The 25,470-nt window shown below is 41.9% G+C and overlaps 3 protein-coding genes across 7 annotated transcripts; 2 read left to right on the top strand and 1 right to left on the bottom strand.

Moving 5' to 3' along the window:
- Window positions 1-556: 556 nt before the first annotated feature.
- LOC133109734 (6-phosphofructo-2-kinase/fructose-2,6-bisphosphatase 2-like) lies at window positions 557-20,086 on the top strand. Of its 5 annotated transcripts, XM_061219268.1 has the most exons (17): window positions 557-847; window positions 1,572-1,700; window positions 3,634-3,759; window positions 5,336-5,432; window positions 9,813-9,879; window positions 10,530-10,604; window positions 10,901-10,957; window positions 11,413-11,537; window positions 12,085-12,292; window positions 13,196-13,342; window positions 13,923-14,027; window positions 14,433-14,562; window positions 14,981-15,043; window positions 15,218-15,282; window positions 15,764-15,952; window positions 16,285-16,303; window positions 17,717-20,086. In XM_061219268.1, coding segments are annotated over exons 1-17 (1,629 nt in total). In that variant the 5' UTR covers window positions 557-822; the 3' UTR covers window positions 17,719-20,086. The 5 variants fall into 5 exon arrangements, with proteins under 5 accessions (XP_061075252.1, XP_061075254.1, XP_061075251.1 ...); XM_061219270.1 differs by lacking the exon at window positions 16,285-16,303 and having other exon boundaries at window positions 557-755; window positions 1,543-1,700; XM_061219267.1 differs by lacking the exon at window positions 16,285-16,303.
- On the bottom strand, window positions 5,894-9,025 carry LOC133109736 (dual specificity phosphatase 29-like). The gene is made up of 3 exons (XM_061219272.1): window positions 8,539-9,025; window positions 7,787-8,010; window positions 5,894-7,344 (listed from the first exon to the last, which is right to left on the bottom strand). Exons 1-3 carry the CDS (start codon window positions 8,718-8,720, stop codon window positions 7,109-7,111), a joined length of 642 nt encoding a protein of 213 aa, XP_061075256.1. The 5' UTR covers window positions 8,721-9,025; the 3' UTR covers window positions 5,894-7,108.
- A 322-nt stretch (window positions 20,087-20,408) lies between the features above and the next one.
- On the top strand, window positions 20,409-24,394 carry LOC133110484 (ubiquitin thioesterase OTU1-like). Its single transcript, XM_061220634.1, has 3 exons — window positions 20,409-20,522; window positions 22,018-22,226; window positions 22,557-24,394. Exons 2-3 carry the CDS (start codon window positions 22,019-22,021, stop codon window positions 23,255-23,257), a joined length of 909 nt encoding a protein of 302 aa, XP_061076618.1. The 5' UTR covers window positions 20,409-20,522; window position 22,018; the 3' UTR covers window positions 23,258-24,394.
- Window positions 24,395-25,470: the final 1,076 nt, after the last annotated feature.

Here is a 25,470-nt window from a genome sequence, read left to right as displayed (position 1 = left end):
ACATTGTGAAACTCAACATTGTTAAAATATACAGAGGCCTGAATATTTGCTGTAACAATAGTAACGTTGCATGTTAAGAAATAAGTGATACGGAATTTAAGTGGAATTTGTTCAAGGCAGGATGTCTGGGTTTATAGATTAGCTCAGGGGTTTGACCTGGTCCGGGGACATGCTGAGCCTGCCGTACAGATCCACGATTAGATGGTCAGTTTATATTCGAAAAATAAAGTGTGGTATAGAAGCCTAATATATGCTATCCCAATTTCAACAAGCGTCCATATGGGCTACCAGTTGAAATTAAATTCATTATCGATTTTTTTAATCGATTTAATTTATCCTTCTGAAAATATGAAGCAACGTTTTTCAATTAATTATAACCTTTTGTAGTCGGCAAGGAATAAAATGCGGTAATGCGCTTTGTGTGTTTTTTTTTTGTTTTTTTACTTACTGAATAAATAGACCAATCTTTACAACGCACTACACCTTGAGCAAGTCTTTGTATTACTATAATTACGGTAAATAAAAGTGACGTATAGGCACACACCTTCCCCTCATGTGCCCGGCGAATGTTGATTCGGAAGGTCATCAATAACTGAGACGAGCCTTCTGCCTCTTTGCCATAGTAACTGCATTACCTGCATGTCTTCACATCGCAGATATTGTACATCCTGACGAAACAGGTGCTGAAGTAGGAGCTACGCCGGGAGACGACTGGCTTATGTAGGCTGCTGAATTTCAACAAATTAACGCAGACAGTAAGGTCGGAAATATAGGCTGTGCCGCTATTGTCTAGGCTACATTTCTACACTGCCTAATCCACGAATGTCCTTCTCGCAGCTCACAGCGGGTATGTAGCCTATAGCCTTTTTGCCTATATTTTAATAATTGTTGTTGTTGTTGTTGTTATCATTATTATAAGGCTATCATTATTAGTAGTATTATTAACATATTAATCGGTAGGCTAGCTGTGGAATATGATGCATCTTGCCGCGACCTATTCGAGCAAGATACCTAGATCACAAGATTATCCACTGGCGGGGATAATCTTCTCTGAAATGCCATCTGGAAAATTTCATTCAGGCGACTGCCTCAAATTCATCATATTATAAGGGCTCTAAATTGGCTGTTGTTGTCATGACATCGAACCGTCCGGAGCACCCCTGAAGAGCTGCAAATGGGTTTGGTACAATTGTATTGCGCGGTTTATAACTTGAAATGCTTGATAATGTGTAGGCAACATTTTAGCAAGAGATAATTTGTCAAAATGAGGTGACATGGCTGCAAGCCAGTCGGTGAAGCATGTTCAGTTATAGACCTGCATTTGTTACAGTGATATGCAAAATTAAACTGGTACTAGGTAAGACGATGAGATGGATAGATAGATAAATAGAGTTAATGCATGCATATGCTTTTGAGAAACACACTATGGAGAAATTACTTATTTTTGTCCATTATGTCATACAATTTAGCTGTTCTTTAGCTAAATAATGTGGAGAAACACTTGAATTGAGACAAGCATTCTTAGTTCCGCTCTTATTGCAGAAATGATGTTGTCCTGGATCTTCTGAAAGGTGGGCCCAGCATATTCATTCAGAACTGTTGGACGGGCGCCATGGCTACAGACCCACTGAGAGAAACCGTTCTGATCAACCCTGCTGATAATAAGAAAATGGAGCCCAGAGTCAACGAGAAGAAATGCTGTGAGTGTGACCAGCAGTCCCGTGGCAGTGCATGCACTCTAGAGAATGATACTGGATTTAGGCTGATTGCTATTTCCGGAAAATCACTGTCTTCAATGATCTGCTGATGTCATAGACCTCTCAGGACCACCATGAGTAATAGTCATAACCGTAAGGATGGTAATAGGCATTGATGATGGTTTTTAGTAGTCCACAAAATGAAAAAATGTCCCAGTCTATGATATCATTCACCCTTTGTTTGCTGAATGAGGTCATATGCAGTGATGGAAGCTTAAGACAACTGCCCCTGTTGCCTGAAAGAGCCGAAGGCTTAATCTGCCAAAAAAAATAAAAAATACACTCAGTGAGCAATTTATTAGGTTGACCTGTAGACCAGCTTGTTAATGTAAATATTTAATCAGCGAATCATGTGGCAGCAACTAAATGCATAAAAGCATGTAGATGTGGTCAAGTGGTTCAGCTGTTGTTCAGGCCAAATGTCGGAATAGGGAAGAATGTGATCGAAGTGAATTTGATGTGAATAATTGTTGGTGTCAGAAACGGCTGATCCCCTGGGATTTTCACTCACAACAGTATTTTTAACCGCTAAGTTAAAAAAAAGTCCAATAAATACGTGATAAAGTGCTATTAGTGTATAAAAAATAGCAACAATACAGGAAAACATGACTGAAACCACTGTCTAGAGCAAAAAAGTGTTTATTTCTGGTTTCACTTCAAGTTTGCTTTTGCTGTGCCTGAATGCAATACTGGCCTGAACATCAGTCTACTGACTCAGCAAGTGTCATGCAGTGACAGTGACATTGGGGACAATTCACTCTGGGACACCTGTCTGTAGTTTTGTCCTATTTTAAGAATCTTCTATGTATATCTTTTCGGCATGTAAATGAGGGTTGCTAGAGAGCAATAGATGTTAGATGCACCTCAGTCTGTAAGGCTGCTGGCCTGTGATTGGCTGTGCTAGGTAGCATGTGACTGGCAGTCACAGCTTGGCAGGGCAGGACCGAGCGGTGGCAGCATGAAGGAAAGTGTCCATGTGAGGTGACCATGTTTCAGGACAGCTGATGTTTCGGGTCAGTCCTGGCTGAGGGGGGAAGAGGTGGGGGTGACCAGGTTTCGGGACAGCTGAGATTCCGGGTCGGTCCTGGCTGAGGGGGGTAGAGGTGGGGGTGACCATGTTCGGGACAGCTGATGTTTCGGGTCGGTCCTGGCTGAGGGGGGTAGAGGTAGGGGGGACCGTGTTTCGGGACAGCTGATGTTTCGGGTCGGTCCTGGCTCAGGAGAAGCAGATGTGGGGGAGGCTTGTGACGTGTCAGCCCTCGTCTAGCCCGCCCACATCATGAGTCAGCCACCTCTGCTTGACCCGCTTCAGCTGAGCTCCCCATTCCAAAGATGCTTTTCCACCTTAATTACCAGACCATTTATCCAATGTTAGTGGATATGTCTTAATTATGTGTAAATGTTTAAATGTCTTGACTAACATCATCCAGGAAATGTTCTGTTCTTTATATCTCTTTGTTCAGCTGGATAGGTACAGAGCTAGTCCAGGTTAAGTGCGTTGCATAAGGCTAATGTAGCAGCACTCGAACGGAAAAGGCCATTTCTTGGTTAAAAGCCCACTTCATGGTCACTGCACTCGTGCTAAACTGATGATTTGAAGCTTGATCAACCCTAATCTGGGGGCTCAGGTCTGCTGTTCAGGTCTGAATGACCTTCCAAAATGAACCCTGGGCATGCTCAAGATAGCTCCAAGATCTATAAAACCCCTGTTTTATGTATTCAGCACATATTCGGTGAACATATTTGGCAGAATGTAGATAATACCATGCCTCTAATTTTGGATGCGTACTGGAGCACAGATGGTGGGCAGCTTGGGAATGATAATTCAGACCAGCTTCTGATGGCGGTGTGTATCTCTGCCTGTGTGTTTGTACAGCATGGGCGTCTTACATGACAAACTCCCCTACCGTGATCGTGATGATTGGCCTTCCGGCGAGGGGGAAGACCTACATGTCCAAGAAGCTGACTCGATACCTCAACTGGATAGGAGTGCCAACTAAGGGTGAGTTGCATAATTGTGAATTATATTTTGTTAATTGTGTACTTATGTATGCCAATTGTAGCTGGAGCCCTAAGGCTCCAGTGTTGACTCACATACAGTATAATTACATCGGGATGGGTATGGTGGTATTTCGGAACAGTGGATGTGCTCGTTAACCAACCAGTATCATGACTTAAGAAATACAATTAAAAAAATTAGTACATGTTTTAGAAGACTTACTTTTGAGACTTCCATACTGATATGCGTACCATTGTTCAAATGCTGGATTGTTAGCAGTAAAGTACAGTAAGAAAAAAAGTTTTGTTCTTAATCCTAAATTACCTTGAAGAATAAGCCAAGAGAACAGTACAACAAAACCATCAAATAAATAAATGTTGATCAGCGATCACACAGTCACAGTGCTTAGGGGAAAAATTCTTGGTCTTGAGTGGCTAAAGGAAAAGCTTAAATTTGCAGCGACAGGACTGAGGCACTGGAATGGTGCTTATTTTATCGCTTCAGATAAGCAAACAATCCAAACTCTAAATCACAGGTGCTTAACGTCTGTCCTACCTATGTGAGTAATGACCTCAGAGTGGTAATCACTTACCTGAGCGGGAAATCCAGAACCATTCACACTGTTCAAACACACTTTTATCCCACCCACATAAATTCATGCTGGATAAAAATTTGAAATAAAACTGGTGGAATTTTAATAAAACTGGAGATTGAATAACAATGTTCCATCTAAACCCCCAACCACTTTTTTTTTTTTTAAAGGTACATTTACAGTAAATTTGTTTTCCCCAAAATAACTTGAGCGTCCGCCATTAGCATGTAGCCTCACTGTTCCTGTACGATGCGGTGTCAGTACTGTGATGTCATCAGAGGCTTGGCGAATGAGGGGTGGAACACTGCGTCAGCTGGACATAGGGATATCAGCAAGGAGAGCGATAAGAGCAGCCTGACCTGCGCTGAAGCCTTGTCACCACAGTTTCCACTGGGGTGGTTCATATTACTCAGCTTATTTTAGAAAGGCCGCTTACAGCCACACTAGAATAGAATAACTTTATTTCTCCCAGGGGGAACTTCAGGTGAAGTACCTGACATCCAAGAACTTAAATAAATATTTAGAAATAAAATTACAGACATTCCACTTAGATATTCCTAAATTATATTACTATTAGAAATTAAGAATTAAGAATTATATTAAGGAAACAATAACTATATAAAGGAGTAATAACTTTAACACATGAATTACATAGAACTAAAACTCTAAATATTTTGGACTATGCTAAATCAGGAAATTGAATGAAACATTAAAATGGAGGCGTTCTGTGTTGATGAGGTGAACAGATGTCGGGACAGAGCTGATGAGCGCACTTTCGCTTTTAAAGCTGAGGGAGCTCAGTCTTCTTCCTGATGAAAACCCCTGGCACTGTTCTGCAGTAGCCCTGGCTGCAGTCAGCACTAGCGCAGTCCTGATTTTATGCGATATGTCATATCTCAGTGGCACTGCGGTATGCTGGAGCAGGGTGCCGGTAGCTGCACCTGCAGCTTTGAGGTGGCTCTAACTGCGCTCTCCTCATTCCTGCAGTGTTCAACCTGGGGGTGTACCGACGAGAGGCCGTCAAGTCATACAAATCCTACGACTTCTTCCGCCATGACAATGCGGAGGCCATGAAAATAAGGAAGTGAGTGAGTTCTGCTGCTCACACCCCCTGGGGACCTGTCATGCATCATTGACTTCTATTTTTATTTTCATTTCAAAACTTCATTTTGGCTGCTAACAAAATATGAAAAGAGATTTCACCATTAATATTTAGGATTTGTAAGTGCCCTATGGTTTTCATATAGAATGTGAATCTTTTAATGTGGCAGTTCCCCTTTTTTTAAATTTAAATTCCTCTTTACCCTCCGAAAAATTTCATTTTCTCAGAACATATGTCGCAGGGGGTTTTGAGCCAGCTTTATTAGTCATTCTGAGATGAGACATTTACAGTTCATCTAGTTGGATGACAATTTCTGTAGAAAACCACAACATGATAAAATGTGGATGCAATATTTTCTCATGACACTGATACTATATTTCAGTAACTCATACTCTGCAATTTCAAAACAATTTAAATATTCTGTAAATTTTGGGCCAGTCTGTTTCAGGATTTTGTGGCAACTTTTGCTCTTAATTATGTAATTAGCTCAGTCATGTCTGAATCTGATATGTGTTTAACTAAAATTATACTAAAACTGGTTGGAACAAAAACCAGCACGTAGATCGGCCCTCTAGGACCAGAGTTGTGCACCCCTGGCTTAATCCTAGACTGAATACAAATTTTAATGTAGATTCTCCAAAACTCAATTTAGTCCATGATTTAGCCTAATCTAAGTCCATGAAACCGGCTCATTATGTATTAAGAAAACACAAACCCCTGAAATGAGGTATGAAGAACAGATTATTTGAAAGTAGAGGCTCTATAGCACTCAGCCGCACTAACTGGCTTGCTGGCATTATTGCCGGTCATGCGTGAAGTCTTCAGTTTACACGTGACTTTCTTCTGACACAGTAAATAATTTGGCATCGAAGCAACAGAGGGTCTGACTAGCAGGCTGTGGTCTTTACGCACACTTTATAGCCGTAAATCCACAGGCTAATAATAGGGTGCTGACCCACATTTGGTGAGTTTTTAATTACTGTATGCCTGTGTGGTCACTAATGCTTGTCCTTGTGGTTGCTGTTGACGGCAGGTTAAATAGTTGTCCTGCACAGAGCTGGATATTTGTTTGCTATATTTTGAGAGGGCTTTGCATTGTTATGTATGTTATTGGTTGCTGGTAAGTTAGCTGTTGCCATGTGTAATCTGAGTAGGCACTGGGGCTGTTGACCAGATACAGTAGATGCACTGTATTCTTTATTAATGTTCCCAATACACCAGTTCCTAGGTTTTACTTTCAACCCTTTAACTTTCAATCTGATTCTACTAATCCAACAGCTCAAGGAGGTCTCTTGCTGTTGAATGAGGTGTGCTTTGTTAGGGTTGTAGTGAAAACCTACAGGATGGTAGATCTCCAGGAACAGGAACATATGTCATTCCTGTGACTTAAACTGGAATCCAAAACCCTTTCAGTATTCTGCAAATTTGGCAAATCGACAGCGCAAATTTAAAGACTTTGCATTACAAAACTTTGCTTTTATTCGAAAGGTCTTGCCTTACCTTGATCATCTACATCATTATGATTTACAGTAGCTACCTGTCTGTAAAATTAGGAATTAGTTCAAGCAATGCAAAAATCGTCAATAATGATTATATCCGCTTGCTGTAAAATGTTTGCTCTTATCCAGAGCGATGTGCCAAAATGTGCCCTCTTCTTTTTAGCATTTTTGTCTGTTTCCATTGTCTTCGTTGTGGGAGCCCTGCTTCTGCTCTTGGAGCTTTATGTCCAGCTGTCGGAGCTGTTTTAAGAATCCCCAGTTCGGTATGATGCGTCTGCGACGCTTTACTTGTTCGATCGCCTCCACCAGGGTCATGTTGTGGTAGATCATCAGGTAGGCCAGGAAGATGGTTGCAGATCGACTCCTGCCCATGACACAGTGCACTAGAAGCTTGTCTGTAAAAGCAGGACAGAAGAATGCACCAGTTCACACATCCTGGAGTTTTAACTTTTGTCATTGGGATATTTCACAGACGCGAATGCCAGTGAAGTCAACAAGTCAACAATGGCTTAGGTATCACATTAGGAGAAAAGTGACTAAATGTTTTGTTCATAGAGCTCATGGAGGAGTTATACTATATTATGTTGTTTAAAATTTTCTAATTGCTTTATGTGTTTTTAACACTGCCAACTATGGCAACTCACATGATTTAGTGAGTTTAATTATCTGTTTCGATGCCCGGTTAAGCTCTGTACCTTGAAAAAAGTACACCCGCAGTGTGTTGCCTTGTGTTGACCCTGCAATCTTAAGACCTTGAGTAACGTTCCCTCCTCCTCCTCTCCTTGTGCTTTATAATGGGTGAAAAGTTCATCAAAGAGTGCCTGGTGTTTGACTTACGCTCCGGTGTGCTGAGGACTTTGTGGATGAATTCCGCAGCCGGGTAGAAGAACGGGCTGAGGTCAAAGGTCGCAATGTCGTCCGCCTCAATGCCGTAGTACTGGATGTTGGTGTCCTCGTAGTAGGCAGGGCCTGTGTCCACGTGGTTCCCTGTTCCCTCGGCTGCGTTTAGCACGTGGGTAATGCCCATGTTCTGCAGCTGAAAGCGCTTCCTCGCAGTCATCCTGTGGCACAGAGTCATCACGCTGGTGCATTGTTTTCAATAATGGAGTAAATTCGCATTGCTGAAATTGCATCTGTTTATTTTAATCCGCACAGCTGCAAATGCATTCTCACTCAATAAATACTAAACACAAGCTTAAGCAAAATGTCAAAAAATACATATATTTCACAAAATAGAAAGCAGCTCAAGAAGGTTTTGAAACAGCTGGTCGCTGGTTGACCAGTTCGGACCAGCTTCAGACCAGCTCATGGTTTGGCCAGCTCAAGCTATGTTTTGAAACAGCTGGTAGCTGGTAAATTCAAGCTGGTCATAGCTGGATTTTACAGCAGGGTATGAGCATTTAAACCTGCTGTCTTATAGTAACAGTGGCTGCTCCTTTATCCCCTACACAACCAGCCCATCTGAGATGAGCTTGGATAATCCACCCACCCAACACAAAGAGTTACCAACTGCTGACCCAGTTCTCTTAAAAAAGCATATCCCCCATGTACAGTACAGGCCTGGGCTCCCTTGAGACACACTCACTTACTCGTCACCGATATAGACGTTGGGCCAGACCTCGTTGACGCGTGTGTAGGCCACGCTACCTCGGCAGAGAAGCTTCTCCAGCTCATATCCACTGGGTGTGGAGTACTCCTCGTACTCGTCCTCCGCTGCCCCTGTGGAAGCATCCCTTTTATTGGACGCCCTCGAGCTCTTAGAAGAAGCCATGTTCTCTGCGGTCAGTTAGTCCCGGGTTTCTACAAAATTTTATTCCCAAATGAATTCTTCTGGTGCTTTTGCCATGATGGTAAATAACTTACTCAATCAAGATTTGTCTCCTAATTTGGAAATATACGTTTGGTAATATATCGTTTCCAATTGAGATTTCTCACTTAACTGTGTAGTGGCAAAAATAAAGTTCTTGACACTCCACTGATAAGCCAAGCGCCCATAATCACTTCCTGGTAATGCAGAATGTGCACTTCCTGCTGTGTAGCATGGAGAAGCAGTGAAGCTCTGGAGCCCCCAGCAGAGCTGTGTGTCCCTGCTGAATAACAGGCATCAGATTCACAGGATATTTTTAGGGCCCTGAGCCTCAGACTTCTGACCTTCGCGAGATGTCACCCTGGCAACCCAGAAACTGTTACCGAGGCAACCCCCAAACACTCCCCACATTTTATATTTACATATGTAGTCTGAAGCTCTTAAGTGCCCCCCACTGGCTTTTAACTGACTATGATGATAATGATAATTTATTCGCACATACATGCGTAAATGCACACACACACACAAATATAAAAATGAATTAAGTTGGAATATAACAGTAAATTCAAAAACTGGTTGATTTTGAGAAATGATTGGGATCATAGTTTTGATGAAAGGTTCAATTGCAGCCAAGGTCATCCTTCCTGGTGGGGGGTGGGGATTATTGACCGAATTGTATTGATTGTCACTGGAATTCATGTGTCCATTGACCTTAATGAGAACCCCACCAGTGGATGTTAAACAGCCTGATAATATCAAAGATCCACCACCCTGTTTCAGCATCGGCTTCACATCCTATTAAACCTAAACATCCTTATTCCAGTGTCAACCCCCAACTCTGGTTTTGGGCTCATCTACCAGTAACACCTGGTTCCATTCCATCGATTGGAAGAGCTGTGGTGATTGGCATTTGGCTCAAGAGTCACCTTCCTACAGACTGTACCATTTGTCTCGCCAAAACTTATTTCAGTATGAAAATTAAAATGTTTTCCATGCCTGAGTAAATATTGTAATCATTCCTCATACCATGTGCTCTCCTTGCCTATGTCCCTACAGACATTGTGCCTTGGTTGCTCTACAGGACGTGAAGTCCTACTTGAACGAAGAAGGAGGACAAATTGCGGTAAGTTGTTATTCTCCTCGACATCCCCCAATGAGCACTTCCAGACCAGCCCCAGATTACTTTCTGCCCCAAGAGCCCACAGGAACTTATGTTTTTGTGCTTGTGTGTACAAAAGAGACCTAAAGAGAACAACTCCCATTTCTGCAAATGTCTCATTGTAACGTCTATAGCCAGTTTCCCTGTCTTCAGTATTGTAAAAGTGTTTGTTTGATATACACATTCAGGTTTCAGAGAACATTCAAGACAACCATGACAACATGCAATATGGTCAATCCATGTAACCGTGGCAACAGGAACAGAAATAACACAGTGGGAATTATGTAACTCCATACTTTACAAAATACAATTGATATTGTAATTGTAATTGATTTTTAATTGTCAGGTGTGAAGACAGTCTGTCGCAGTAATTTTTCCGTTAATCACCGGGGAGGAAAGAAAACCAGGGTCGGGCTAGATTTAACTATCCCTACACACAGAAACCAAACTTTTCTGGTTTGCTTGCACACAACCAAGTACATAGAGTACTGTGCTAGCCTCTACCTCTACTCCTCTAAACAGCTAGGACTTTGTTCTACTCTATTATAAAGGAATAAGCCGCTTTATTTCCTCTTCTGAAATGACCTGAGGATGGCTGTGTTTGGTCCTTCCAGGTATTTGATGCCACAAACACAACAAGGGAGAGGCGAGACCTCATTCTGGGCTTTGCCAAGGAGAGTGCATACAAGGTGTGGATTTATACACGGCATTCATCCAGTCTTCTTTCATAAACATCACGAGAAGCAGCTGATAAATGTTCAAATAAATGTCAAATAAATGTTAGTTGATATATGATGCTAAATTTAAGTTTGGGTTCATTCATTATAAAAACATGTTTGCTGTAAGTATAAAGGACTTTGTTGTAGATATATGTTATATATCTTAATCCTCAATGTCCATTTTCAAATTTAGAGTAGGAACCAGTCTGGCTCTCTCCAGGCTCCTGGTTGCTTTTCCGTTCCGTTTTTAATGCCTTCTTCTTCAGGTGTTCTTTGTGGAGTCTGTGTGCGACGACCCAGAAATCATTGCTGCCAACATTCTGGTAAGAGTCAGCTAAAACACAGTGAGCCCTGTATAAGTGGTATAACTGAGCAAGACGTGAGTGAACAATATTGACCTTCAGATAATGTTGTGCATTTGTGAGTTCCATTATTAAATTGTATCATCCTTATTGTCCAGTTTCCTGTAAGAGGAACTGCACCAGATAGCAAAAAAAGATGTTGTACAATTCCTCAATGCAAGACTTTGTATTAGGTTAACCTCTTCTAATTTTATTTGCTGTGGTGAAATTTAAAATGGTTTCCTCTTATTTATATAACATGTTTTTTAATAAAAAGGGAATTGTTTTGACTGCATTCAAACAGGCGTCTTTGCTCATGATTCATCTGTGATATTTTGGATCTGAGCAAAGTCAGGCCTGTGTCCTATGGACAGAACAGAGTTTTAGCCCAATAAAAATTCCGCGTGAGCATCATCTTTTTGTCCTGTGTAAAACAGGAAGTGAAGGTGTCCAGTCCAGACTACCCAGAGAGACACAGAGAAAGGGTGATGGATGACTTCCTGAAAAGAATCGAGTGTTATAAGGTCACATACCAGCCACTGGATCCTGATGAGTATGATAAGTAAGAAAATCTAATTTGTTTTTAAAATTAACTTTCATTTTATATTCTTTGCATGAAAGTGTATTTTACTTTTGCTCAATGTATATGCAGTGATCTACAGTTTGTATTTTATTATATGTTGTGGCTTTCTCATTTTAATTTGCAGTATCAGTGTCAGCCACTAGGTGGTGACGATGGAAGGGGTTTGGGTTTGACTCATTCTGCAGTGCTTTGCCTTTAACAATGCTATCTCCCTGATTATATTGCACCAGGAGTCATTTTCACATTTGATGTAGGAGCGGAGGAAGTCTTAAAACAACCACAAATCATGACTATTCAGAAGTATTTCAGAACCCCGGTTAAAAGATTGTATTGAACTTTTCTCAGCTCAAACAAAATTCATACAGAATTGTGTTTTACATAAATAAAATAACAGGAAGATTATAATTTTTTTGTTGCAAGTGTAAGCCTCTTGTAAGCATAGGTATAGTATACATGTCCAAACAAATACCCAATTATTATGAATAATGACACACCAAAATGAATAAGACTGTGTTCTCACTGTCAGAGACACGTCCTTCATCAAGGTGATTAACGTGGGCCAGAGATTCCTGGTGAACCGCGTGCAGGACTACATCCAGAGCAAGATCGTGTACTACCTGATGAACATCCACGTGCACTCACACTCCATCTACCTCTGTCGCCATGGCGAGAGCGAACACAACGTGCAGGGCCGCTTAGGGGGGGACTCCGAGCTGTCTCCACGCGGGAAAGAGGTACGCTGTGCCTGTGTGTGCGTGTGTATTTGTGCGCGTGTCTGTGTGTGCGTGTGTGTCTGCCTGTGTGTGTGCGTGTCTGCCAGTGTGTGAGTCTGCAGGAGTGTGTATATGTGTATGTATGTGTGTGCGTGTCTGTGTGTGCTTGTGTACGTGTGTCTGTGTGTGTGGCTGCATGTGTGCATGTGTCTGTGTGTGCGCCTGTTTGTGAGTCTGCGGGTGTGTGTGTACGTGTATGTATTTGTGCACGTCTGTGAGTGTATGTGTGTACGTGTGTTTTGCCTGTGTGTATGCATATGTGTGTACGTGTGTGTGGGGGGTGGGGGTGTTGATAGTGGGGTGAAAGATGGTGGCTATTCTAGAGCCCCACAGGTCCCAGAATTCCAAGCTACACATCCTCAATCTTGCTGTCGCTCTTTCTCTGTCTCTTTCCCTCCCTCCCCCCCTTTCATTCTCGTGCTCTTGCTCTCTTGCTCTGTCTCCATCCCTCTGTCTCTCTCCCTTCCTCTCACTCTCACACTCAGTCTCTCTCTTTCACTCCCTCCCTCTCCCTCACTCTCAGACCTGCCTTACTGCAGTGGGCAATCACTCTTGTAATGAGGTGACACAGAGCCTGTTCTGGAGAACGGGTTCCATCCTTATGGATTATTTACAGTTGAAGAAAAGGCCCATTTAACACACCTGCATACTGATACTGCAGGAAACTGTGGTCGTGTGACCGTGTTCAGGGTCATTACAGCACAGGGACATAAAGATGAACGCCAAACTGAGGCTGCAGTGGTGGCCCGGAATCTTCAATATATAATTTATATAATATGTAAAAAAGAGCATAATTTACCTTCTCTCCCCCAAACTCACCCCGATGTCTTTCCTTCTTTCTCTCCCTCTCTCTCTCTGGTTCAGTTTTCACATGCACTGAGGGGTTTTATAGAGGAACAGAGGCTGCTGGACCTGAAGGTGTGGACCAGCCAGCTGAGGAGGACCATTCAGACAGCAGAGGAGCTGGGCGTGCCCTATGAGCAGTGGAAGATCCTCAACGAGATTGATGCTGTCAGTACTGACCCCTCACCTTTGACCCTGTCACTCCTGTTGGTTTTGAAGAGCTGAGTGCAAATATACATGCAAATCCATATTCATATGGGTAGAACGTGACTGCTACAATCTCAGAAATGAAGTGATTTTTGTTCTCCGGGGATCAAATTTCCCAAAAGTACACTGAAAATACAATTATGTTCTCTCTTGGTTCAGTATGTTTTCCAAGCAAAGAAGCTACAAATTAATCATATATTGCTGATTCAAATTATCTCCAGATTTTATGAACCACCCCAGCGGCGACAAGCATTTGGACTGTACCTTTTTGGGCACTTTCGTTCCTTCATTTCTGAGAGTATATGGGTAGAACATGACTGCTAGTTACTGTTTACCCATTGTTTGATATTATTATTATTGTATTGTTATCATTTGTGCTTGAAGACAGTTTAAACTCAGATTCATGTTTTTCATGGATAGGTTAGGATCTTAGAAGACTGGTATGTATTTTAGGCTGATTATTGTAAACACTGAACACTTGGCATGTTAAGGGAAACAGTGCTATGTTTGCATGTTGTGTATGTGTGTGTGTGTGTGTCAGGGTGTTTGCGAGGAGATGACCTATGAGATGATCCAGGACACACTCCCGGAGGAGTTTGCCTTGCGGGACCAGGACAAGTACCATTATCGCTACCCCGGAGGAGAGGTAACCCTGCTCATCTGGGACACGAGGGTCCGCCCTTTGTCTGCTGCTTCTTCTTTCAACCACAGTAACAGGCTTTGTATTGTAACAGGCTGATGATTGATCCTCTTAAAGCCACATTATGCCACAAATAGCTATGTATGTAATTCTATATTAACATCCCAGGAATTTGATATGGTCAGATCAACTTTTGTTATGCTTTCATTTTCAACCATAATTGATCAAGGGATTGGCTATGGCAAAAACCAGAATATCGAGTGGGTCTCCAATTGAGAAAAACTGGTCTAGATCATGGATACTCAACTCTGGCTCTCAAAATGAGGCTCTGCTTTTCTCCAAGGTAATGGACTGTGCTAATTAGTTAATTAGTGCTACCTGTGGCTCAGAGTGTCCCCTCTCTCTCTGTAGTCCTACCAGGACCTGGTGCAGCGGTTGGAGCCTGTGATCATGGAGCTGGAGAGGCAGGGAAACGTGCTGGTGATCTGCCACCAGGCCGTCATGCGCTGCCTGCTCGCATACTTCCTGGACAAGAGCGCAGGTGCAGTCATTACATTACAGAGCATTACATTACATTACACTATATTACATTACCTTATGTGACATTACATTACAGCACACTTTCTATGATAAAACCTATATTACACACATTACTTTACACTACATTTCACTATATTACATTACCTTATGTGACATTACATTACTCTATATTACATGACATTACATTGCATTATGTTGTTGCGTCACATTATATTATATTTGTTTTTCCCAGCCTTTTGAAAAAAAACCTTTTGTGCAATGGCACACTTTTTATAATAAAATATTTCCACAGCACACCACCATCCCATTACCCTCTAAAACACGCGTGTTAAATTGGGGTGGAATTGAAAAAAATTCTACAGCACACCTGGTAAGCTCTAATGGCTGTCATGTAATGCCCTGTGATTGGTTGCTTTCAGATGACCTGCCATACCTGAAGTGCCCCCTTCACACTGTCCTCAAGCTCACCCCTGTGGCTTATGGTAAGAGCCATCAGGCCCAATCCACTTTATGGTCCAGTCAAGCTATACAATAATAGTTTAATATTATTATTATTATGATGATGATGATGATGATGATGATTATGATATTAAGTAGTAGTAGTATCTATCTATATATCTACTTTACTATCACACATTCTTTCTACCTTTCCCCAGGCTGTAAAGTAGAGATGTTCTACTTGAATGTCGAGGCAGTGAACACACATCGCGACCGACCATTAGTAAGTTCATTCACTCGTTAGATGGTTTGATTCTATCATTCTGCTTTTGTGAAATTAATAAGGCTCACAGTGAAGCAGTAAAGTAACCTGATGAAAATGAGCTTGGACACCCCATGATATTCAGGGTACAGGTCTGTACCAGGAAGTTATGCTTCTAACAAACATACAAACATCTGGTCAGATGGTGAGAAAAAAACACCATATGAAGCTATGGAGATGGTGGCACATGAAGCTTAAATAGAAAAAGGAGACGTCTCCTCATAAACACCACTTTATTCATGGCTAACGCATTTTGGCTAATGCAAAAAGCCTTTATGAGAGCGTCCATGATGAGCAGAAGCCTTGATGCTCTGAAGGCTTCATGCCAAAAACATGCTTGGCTCAGGTTACATGTTGCAGTTTGAGAAGTCCTTGACCACCCCTCTTTATGATCTGTCTGAATGTTTCTCTAACGGTCCCGTTCTCTCTGCTCTCCGACCAGGATAAAGTTCAGGACGCCGGCATGCCTATCCTGCTCCGGCGAAACAGCTATACTCCCCTGTCCACTCACGACCAGGTCAAGAGACCACGACTGTACAGCGCCGGGAACTGGCTCCCCTGCGCCCCGACGCCTGTGGACCTGCAATTCCCTGAGGGGCCAGAGGGGGAGCTGTTGCTGCAGCAGAGTCACGTTAGTGTCAGCAGTAGCACTGATGCAGTGATGATACCTGCCTATAATCACTTTAATTAATCTCAGTGATGTCTTGTGTTATGTGTTCCTGATTATGTAGTGTAATGCATCAATCATATCATATGTTCCAAGCTTGGCTGTTGCATTGACACCGTGTTTATCTGGCAGTGTGTGTCCAATGCTTCATCTTTTCATTTCCCTCTCTCCTTTTGCTCTTGTCTGTCACTCACCAACCTCCCCTTCTCACTTTTCCCATCCTTTCTTTCTCTCTATTTCTCCCTCTCTCTTTCCCTCTCTCATCTCACTTTCTGCCTCCCTGTATCTCTTCACAGCCTTCTCAAGTGGCTGTCTGTAAGTATTTTGGAGAATAAATCTTGAGTTTCTACAGGCTGTGATGTCATGCTTAAATCAGCAGGAACATCACCACAAGATATATGCCCCTGCAGAAGGGATATTGTTAATGATATAGTTTAATGACAAAGTGTTGACATATAATGCCTTATTTATAATGTCACATTACAGACCACATCAGCACTTCCTGTCTCTAAAAATACACATTTAAACAACATTTTCCCATTCTGTGTTTCAATGGTGGAATATCTTGTGTGAAATACACATTTTCATTGATCTCTTTAAATTTCTATCCATCATGTTAAATGTGGGAGGAAACTGGAGTACCCGGAGGAAACGCACGCAGACACGGGGAGAACATGCAAACTCCGCACGGAGAGGCCCACTGCACTATCCGTGCAGTCCTGGGTTCGAATCCCCGTCGGCCGGGGCCTCTCTGTGTGGAGTTTGCATGTTCTCCCCGTGTCTGCGTGGGTTTCCTCTGGGTACTCCGGTTTCCTCCCACAGTCCAAAAACATGCAGGTTAGGCTGATTGGAGAGTCTAAATTGCCCGTAGGTATGAGTGTGTGAGTGAATGGTGTATGTGTCCTGTGATGGACTGGCGACCTGTCCAGGGTGTATTCCTGCCTTTCGCCCAATGTATGCTGGGATAGGCTCCAGCCCCCCTGCGACCCTGTTCAGGATAAGCGGGTTAGGATAATGAATGAATGAATGAATGTTAAATGTGCTTCTACTGTGGTTATTTTATTTCAATTAATTTATACATTAATTCTACACACAAATTTTTGTTTCTGTCAAAAATTACATAAATATAATGGTGTATGCATGTACTAATTCAAAGATGTACTATTGTAAACATAATGCTCATAGTTCATCATGTTAACTGATGTGATGTGATTATTGCATTATACACTAATTTATCATTTGAAAATATGATTTTTCATTTACAAGGTCACTTACTAAACCATGAGGGGGGGGGGAAAGCCTTTAAATCCTAAGCCATGGTAGCAAAAAGCAATCAAAAGGAATACTTTGGATTTAAATAACAATGTTTTGTCAGATAATGTAGCATACAATACATTATTTCCATTTGTTCAAGATTTTCTAACAACCCCATTTACTGTCACTCCTTTTGTCATAAGGCACTTGTCTTTGGATGATATTATGTATACTGGTAAGGAGAAACATGGATATTATCAGACACCATACCTATCCAAATCTAACTGTTAACACATTCTGTGGCCATGGAGATTTGGATGACAGCATTTGATTTACACCAATCAGAGACTGCTCTGATCACAGATCTCATGACCACCAACAGTCAACTCAGAGTCACATGCCCTGTGATGTTTAACAGGATACAGTGTGACCCATGGGCTGTATTTCTTGTCATTCTTGCATTTTGTCTTTTAGGAATCCCTGTCTGAAGGAATCGACTGTGACGATGCTGAAGAAGCTGCTGACCACGTCTACTTCTGAAGAGAAGACCAGCACACACACACACACACACACACACACACACACACACACAAATACATATGCACTCACAAACACAACTTTCCCCATTCCACCCAGCCCTTCTATACCATGCCTATTAACTGTCTCTGAATCCATTGAACTTGGGATCTGGCCTCCATCTTTGTCATTTTCTTGGCATTTCATATTGAAAAAGCTGGCAACGCACAACAGAGCAAACCACGTGTGCTCATAAACCGTATCGATTGATATAGATGTAATGATCGATGTAAAGAGATGCCTTAGAACCATGATTGTAAACAGACTTGAGCCACAATGTCTCCCTGAAAGTAAGGGCTGTTGCTTGGGGTCAAAGGTTATTGTGATGATCATTTGTCAGACCTTTATTTATAGATATATAGACATATGTAGTATGTACTGGCTTTGGCAGTGTTTTTACACTGAGCAGTAATTCTTAAAGCTTTTCATTCAATGCTACATTATACTGACATTATCAGTCCTAAAAGGGTGATTTAGATGTACATGCAAAGAGTTTGATTAAAATTTAGATATTAGGAGTTGCTGTGGTCTCTCCATCTATTGACTGAAAATGAGAGAAATAAAAATGGGGTTCTTTGGTGAGTGTTTTTTGGATATACTGTACTTGTAGTCTGTAGCACAATATAGCTCTTAAGTCTGGGAGTCTGTAATCAGCACATTAACACAGAGGAATTAAAGGATATGTTACAGGGTGGTTGTATTTTTGTAATTTTATTTTATTCAAAGCTCTATTCTTACAAGAACGTGCTATTTTCTTAACAGTTATGCTGTAGCGAACACTAATGTGCCATGTATTATTGAGGCATCCTCTACAGTCCTCTGAGAATGGTATGCTAAGCAGTTATTCCCTTTAATTACTGTTACTCGTATGGTAACAAAGCGTACATATGACTCTAGCAAGTCACCAAATCTACTAACATTGCGTTCCTTTTGGATGTGCTTTTGCCGGTTTGTTTAAAGGGTAAACCCCTGGAATGAATCGCTTTGCTTACACAATGGAAAGTCGTGAGGCAAAAACCTTGGTGCTTTGTACATTGTGTCTAGTCAACAGATCCTTTCACACACAACGTTGTCCGGATGGGTTGGATAGGCTGTGCCAGGATAGGCCAACAGTAAAGCCGAGACCCCACTCAAAAGAACAGTGGGGGAAGAATCCATTGATCTGATAGCAATGCAAGAAAAATGTTTTTTAAACAAAATGTTTCCAGTACATGAAAATGAAAATGATATGATTGCACAGAAGCTTGCCAAAGTAGCCCCAGATCATCTTGAATGTGGTGAGATGTGTGTCTTTAAAACTGGGTTATGGACGTTAAATATTGGAAATATTTGGAATGCAAAATGTTTTTTGGCATGTATATGCCATTAAAACAATTACTGGAACCAAAAACTTATTGTGCATACACTTGATACTGTGATGGTTTCATATTTATTTTTAAACATGAATGACTGAGTCACTATTATTTGCCAATAGATGACTTATGATGAATAATTTCAGCATTTAATCCAGATACATGTTTGTACATAATTATTCTATCAATGAGTATATTGGCCTCACAGTAATATATGGAACTATATTTATTGTGAAGTTATATTAATCTGTTTGAATCAGGTCACATGTTGTGTTCGTGTCCCTGGCCTGTTCCTAACATACTATGCTGCATTGCTATAGATGTGTTCTTGAATGTCTTCTGTATCCTATTAAAAATGCACTGGTAAAATTGTATTAAATTATAAATGCATTTAGCAGATGCTCTATCCCTCAGTGACTTGCACAACTTTTGCATTTCTGCATGGTATCCATTTATACTGCTGGATATATAGTGAAGCAATGTAGGTTAAGTACTTTGCTGATGGGTACAACAGTAGTTTCCTACTGTATCTGATAATCAAATCCGCAACCTTTTGGCGATAAGTCTAAAGGACACTTCCTTGTCCATTATGCTAGACTACCAACAAGAATCCAGCCGCAGTTGCAGACTAATTCAAGCATTATCAGTTTTGTATTTCTGCATGTGTTGCCTTTCGGAGGAGGAGAACTATGTAATTCATGGATGTGCACTATATGTGTGCCCTTATTTCCGCATTTCTACTTGTCCATTCACATCCATGTCCATTCAGAAAGCAGTGAAATAGTACACAACAGAACAGTGCCATGTAAACTCCCCTGCTCATGAATGTATTCCCAAACTGTGGAACACTGTATCGTTCTATTGTCTTCAAGTGGCTAGTATATTGTCTATAATTCAATAAACAATGTGAAAGGTTTCTCGGGGTATCATCATATTTCCTATTTAATTTTCAAATGTCTGTCAATGCTCAGTGAAGACGTTATGATGATCTTACTCCTTAAAGTGATTTTTGATATTGCATTTATTTACATTGGGAGCAACTATGAAACTTTCGGAAGAATCGTTGGGTTTCTATATATATATATATATATATATATATATATATATATATAATGCAGTTATATACACAAGCTTAGTGGAAATTATTGTAATACTTAATCGATTTTATGATTTCTGTCGAATTTGTAAATCTACAGGCTTTTGTTATTGTTGTACTTGTGTAAACGCCACACGTTTGTGTTTGTGTATACGTCACACCGTTGTGTACATGCGAGGTGTGTATGACGATCCACACCTGTAGTCGCCCTGTGCGGTATTTATTGTTTAAAATAACGACGGTTTGGCAAGTTTAGGTAAGGAAAGTAAATTACTCATACAATCATAATTACGTTTTCTAAAATGCACGCATGGTTGTGACTGGTTTGTTGGATGTTATCTGCTGTTTGTTTATTATTTTTATTCAAATCGGCTTGCTGGTAATTTAGTAATGCACGCTAGCAGGCTAACGCATTCATAAACACGGACTGTTATAGCTAGCTATACTGCGCTGTGTAGTAAAGGCTTTAGAAACGCGTTGTTTTCCTGAATCATTGACATATTTACAGCGAAATTGATGTTTGGCTGCCTAGCTGTCCGCCTGGTTCTTTTTATAGCGAGCATACGTTATTGCATGTAACATTTGCTTGTAATACTTAGGTAATGTTAGCCATCCAGTATATCATTAGCTCATACAGTTCTTGTATGCTACTGTATGTTACAAACCGAAGGGGGAAAAGTTGCCTGTTGTCAGTCAGTTTCATATTTCCATACGTTGCGTTAAGTTTGTGGTCAGCCCACTTTTATCTAAGTTAACGTTAGCGAATTCTATCTATATTAGTAACTTCGCTAAACTAATGTTACAGATATATATTTCTATAAGCTGCTGGAGAAAGCTGTACAGGGATGATCTTGTTTTTTGTCCAATCAGGCTTTTCTGCTTTATAAAGAAATAGCCTTGCGTACATGAATGACAAGTTATACAACTATAACGTTGCTTTTTTTTTTTTAAACGGTAACGTAAAAGTAAAGTCATGTTAGGCCAGTCATTATATGAGAATGCAGGATTTACATTACATATTACATGCCTGATGTTTTAATATAAATATAACATGATGTTTACAGAAATGTAACATGTCAACTCGCTGTTCAGGCAGTTGCAACGTTTCGCCAATAGAGGCCAGAAACGTTACCTTCAGCGCGTAGTATATGCAACTGCTATTAAAACATTAGACATACACTAAGTGAGCACTTTATTAGGTAGAACGGTACACCAGCTTGTTAATGCAATATTTAATCAGCCAAACATGTGACAGCAACTAAATGCATAAAAGCATGCAGACGTGGTCAAGATTCAGCTGTATTTCAGACCAAATTTAAGAATGGGGAAGAAATGTGATCTCAGTGATTTTGATTGTGGAATGATTGTTGATGCCTGACAGGGTTGTTTGAGTATCTCAGAAACTGCTGATCTCCTGGGATTTTCACGCACAACAGTCTCTAGAGTTTGCGGAGTATGGTACGAAAAACAAAAAAACAGTTCTGCAGGCAGAAACGCCTTGTTAATGAGTGAGGTATGAGGAGAATGGCCAGACTGGTCAAAAGTGACAGTAACGCAAATAAACAAGCATTGCAACAGTGGTATGCAGAAGAACATCGCTGCACACACAACACGTCAAACCTCTTAAGTGGATAGGCTACAGCAGCAGAAGACTTAATAAGTCTTAAAATGGCTAATAAAGAGCTCTCTGAGTGTATATAATGGCGTCAGCGTTGACCTCCTGTGCCTCTCGGCGTCGCGGCCTGTTGCAGGATGCTGAGGCTGCGGTGCAAGGCGAGGAACGGGACACACTTGATGCAGGGCTTGACCCTGCAGTCCTGCGTTCAGGAGCTGAAAGACAAGGTGGAGCAGCTGACTGGTATTCCGTGTGATGTTCAGAAGATCATGGTGGGCTATCCGCCCTCCAGCCTGGACCTCCACAACGTAAACGCCCATCTCAACGACTACCCTATCAAGTCAGGTCCGCTCCTGTTGTCTTTGTACCCAGCCCCAAAACACTTGGGAAGTCTTTCACTAATATAAATAGTGCCTGTTTTCTGAAGTTTGGCAGGTTGAGTTGACAGTGTGTACATTACTGGTTCAATATTTTGTCTAAGGGGGAATAGCATTGTCCCATTCATGAACATGAACATGAACATGTTCAGAGTCTAAATTTCCCCTTGATGTGCTCCTGCTGTTGCCCTTGAAAGCACTGGCCTCAGAACTGGAGTTCTGCACAACCAGAGATGCAGCATTCAGTTTTGAGTTTTTGGGAATGCGTATGTTGCAGTCACTGTCCATTCTGTTGCAGGTGACACACTGATCGTAGAGGAGGAGAGGACCAAGCCCAGGCCCCAGCCGGCCGTTTCTGTCTCCAGGGGCCCTCGGCGTCTGGAACTGGCCCCTGTGCTAACGCGACGCGTGGTCCCTGCCGACAACTCCTGCCTGTTCACCAGTGTGTTCTACGTGGTGGAAGGGGGCGTCTACAGCCCCTTGTGCGCCCCTGAAATGCGCGCCCTCATCGCCCAGGTGGTGTCCAGCGACCCCGTCTCGTACTCCCAGGCCCTGCTGGGGCGGAGCAACGAGGACTACTGCGCCTGGATTCGGCGGGACGACACGTGGGGCGGGGCCATCGAGGTGTCCATCCTGTCGCAGTTCTACGCGTGTGAGATCTGCGTGGTGGACACGCAGTCTGTGCGCGTGGACCGCTTTGGCGAGGACGCGGGACACGCCCGCAGGGTGCTGTTGATCTACGACGGGATCCACTACGACCCGCTGCAGAGGGAGACCCCCGGCTCGGACGCCCCGCCCCAGACGGTGTTTTCGGTAGCGGACGACGCGGTGCTGGCTCAGGCTCTGGAGCTGGCCGCCGAGGCTCGCCGCCGCAGGCAGTTCACGGACGTCAACCGCTTCGCGCTGCGGTGCATGGTGTGCCAGACAGGCCTGGTGGGGCAGACTGAGGCCCGCGAACACGCCAAGGAGACCGGGCACACCAACTTTGGAGAGGTGTGAGAGCCGAACCCCCCGCCCCCCTCACTGCCCTCATCCACGCCTCTTTACCCCTCTCCTCCCCTCCATCCTCTACCTCACCCAGGGACTCCGTACAGGGGAATCCTCTCCACCCCTTCAGTGTTACTCCCAGCTGCTGTCTGCTACAGACCTGCCTCAGACACATACAGTAACTGTGTTGGATTGAAATAGTTTTCTGTGCTCTATTGATTGATTTCCTCAGTGTAGTTGAGCCAACCAAGAGGACCAGGATGTGGGATTGTGCACTTTTTGAGAGGTTCAAATACAGCAGACAAGCTCAGTAAAGCCTGGAAAAGTCTTTGAATCCAAAACAATTACATAACTCACCCAGGTCTTGTCTGTTACCAAGTGCACCTCTGTCACTAAAATTACTGTGATTACTTTCGTTTTGCCTACTGTGTGGATGCGTTATTGTTTGAACATTTAGCATTTTACAATTTATTGACTACTGGTCAAGGTTAAGCTAAACCTGGATACGTGTTTACTCTCTAGACTTTCCTACAGCATTACAGCACAAGTTGTGTTTTCGCACTTTATCCAGAGAGAAAATGACCTCATATACCATATTCCACATATATTTCAAGTACACTGTCAGGTCAGTTACACTGCATTAAACCACAGGTGTTTATTTAATGAACGATTCTTTGCTGGTACATTCAAAAAAAGTTGAGTTGTTTACATTGTTTACAAGACAAAACTGGAGCTTTGCTGTTATGAACATTAATATTGACTTTGCTGTAGCAGCTGTGTTTCAGACTTGAACCAGTCGGTTATGCAAAAATACTTTATCACTGGTGGTTTCAGGTTGATAAGTGATGGTGTGAAATGGCCTGATTTGCCTGATCCAGTAACTGGATGATTGGTTTTTATTTGTGCCATGCCAACTTTAGCCTTTGTATTTCTGATTGTAGTGGATGGCTGTAAAAACATGAGATGGTCCATGGTCTTAACAAAATTCTACTTTTTGCCACTGAGTTATTTGGCTGGTGCCATTTTAGATTTTGTTTGTTTGTTTGTTTTGCATCATCTTATTTGACAAGCTGAACATAATACAGATCTCCATCCTGGTGCTTGTTAATTATTGGGTGGTATGATTGTAGAATCTGAAGTGGTGAGCTGTGTGTGTGTGTGTGTGTGCGTGTGCGTGCGCTGCAGGGTACTTTCATCCTCACAGAGTGTTGGGGTATGAGCCTAACGGGTGTACCAGATAGCTGCTTGTGAACACCATTTTCATAAACTTCGCCATAACATTTACAGCTGTGTGTGTGTGTGTCAGAGGCAAGCTTATTTTAAGAAAGCACTTGAGATATATATATATTTTTTGGTTACATAGGTAAACCAAGATTAAGTGATACTTTGATACTGTAACAGGTCAGCTATATGCCAATAACAGCTGTATTATATCAGTATTCTTTTGTATTACTGGTTATGAATGCAGAACTTTGAACCCGAAGCAACATTAATAAAACGTGTGGACATGTTTTAATTGGTCATCACTTCTTCAGAAGCTTTAATTCTCTTTATGGTCAGTACTTGCTATTTCGCTTCAGAAGAATGTGGCTGAATGTATGAACATTTTGTGTGGCTTGTGTGTTATGTAAGCTGTTCACATTACTTTATCAAAGGGTAAATTAGATATGTTGGGTCAACTACTGCATGTTTTAGCTTCAAGTTTAAACCCATAGATTTGAGACCCATAGACTTGAAGCCATCTTTATAAATGGCTGAACATTTTCTAGCAGGAACTCGGGAATTCAGACATTGCAGAACACACAGGTAGTGTGTTGTTGGGAAGCTATCAATAACCTCTGTAATGAATCCCAATTGTACAAACGGGATTAGGCTGTGACTCGTGCACTGGGATTAGACTAAAAGTTATTTTGAGTAATCTTTCACCTCTGAAATAGGCTTCAACAGGCCTCTGTGTGAGGGCACTGATCCACTTAGTGTGTGGCTTTCATTAACACATTGTGGAAAATAGTGTATGTAAAAAATTACAGGTGCCGTCATTATCAATAATGAGAACACATTATTAGTCCTGGTCATTTCCTGTGCAGTATCTCAGTTAATGGAGGAGATAACAGCCTTGCTGGGACATTACCCACAATGCACTATTAGCACTGCAGGCAAACTTATATACAGTATTTGCAGGAAAGGTGTAATTAAAGTAAAACTGGGATTTCTTTTTTGAAGGC

This window comes from Conger conger, chromosome 14 (assembly GCF_963514075.1).
Source record: "Conger conger chromosome 14, fConCon1.1, whole genome shotgun sequence".
Lineage (NCBI taxonomy): Eukaryota > Metazoa > Chordata > Actinopteri > Anguilliformes > Congridae > Conger > Conger conger.
Note: the sequence above shows the minus strand (reverse complement) of the source record. Positions and strands in the feature narration are given on the sequence as shown.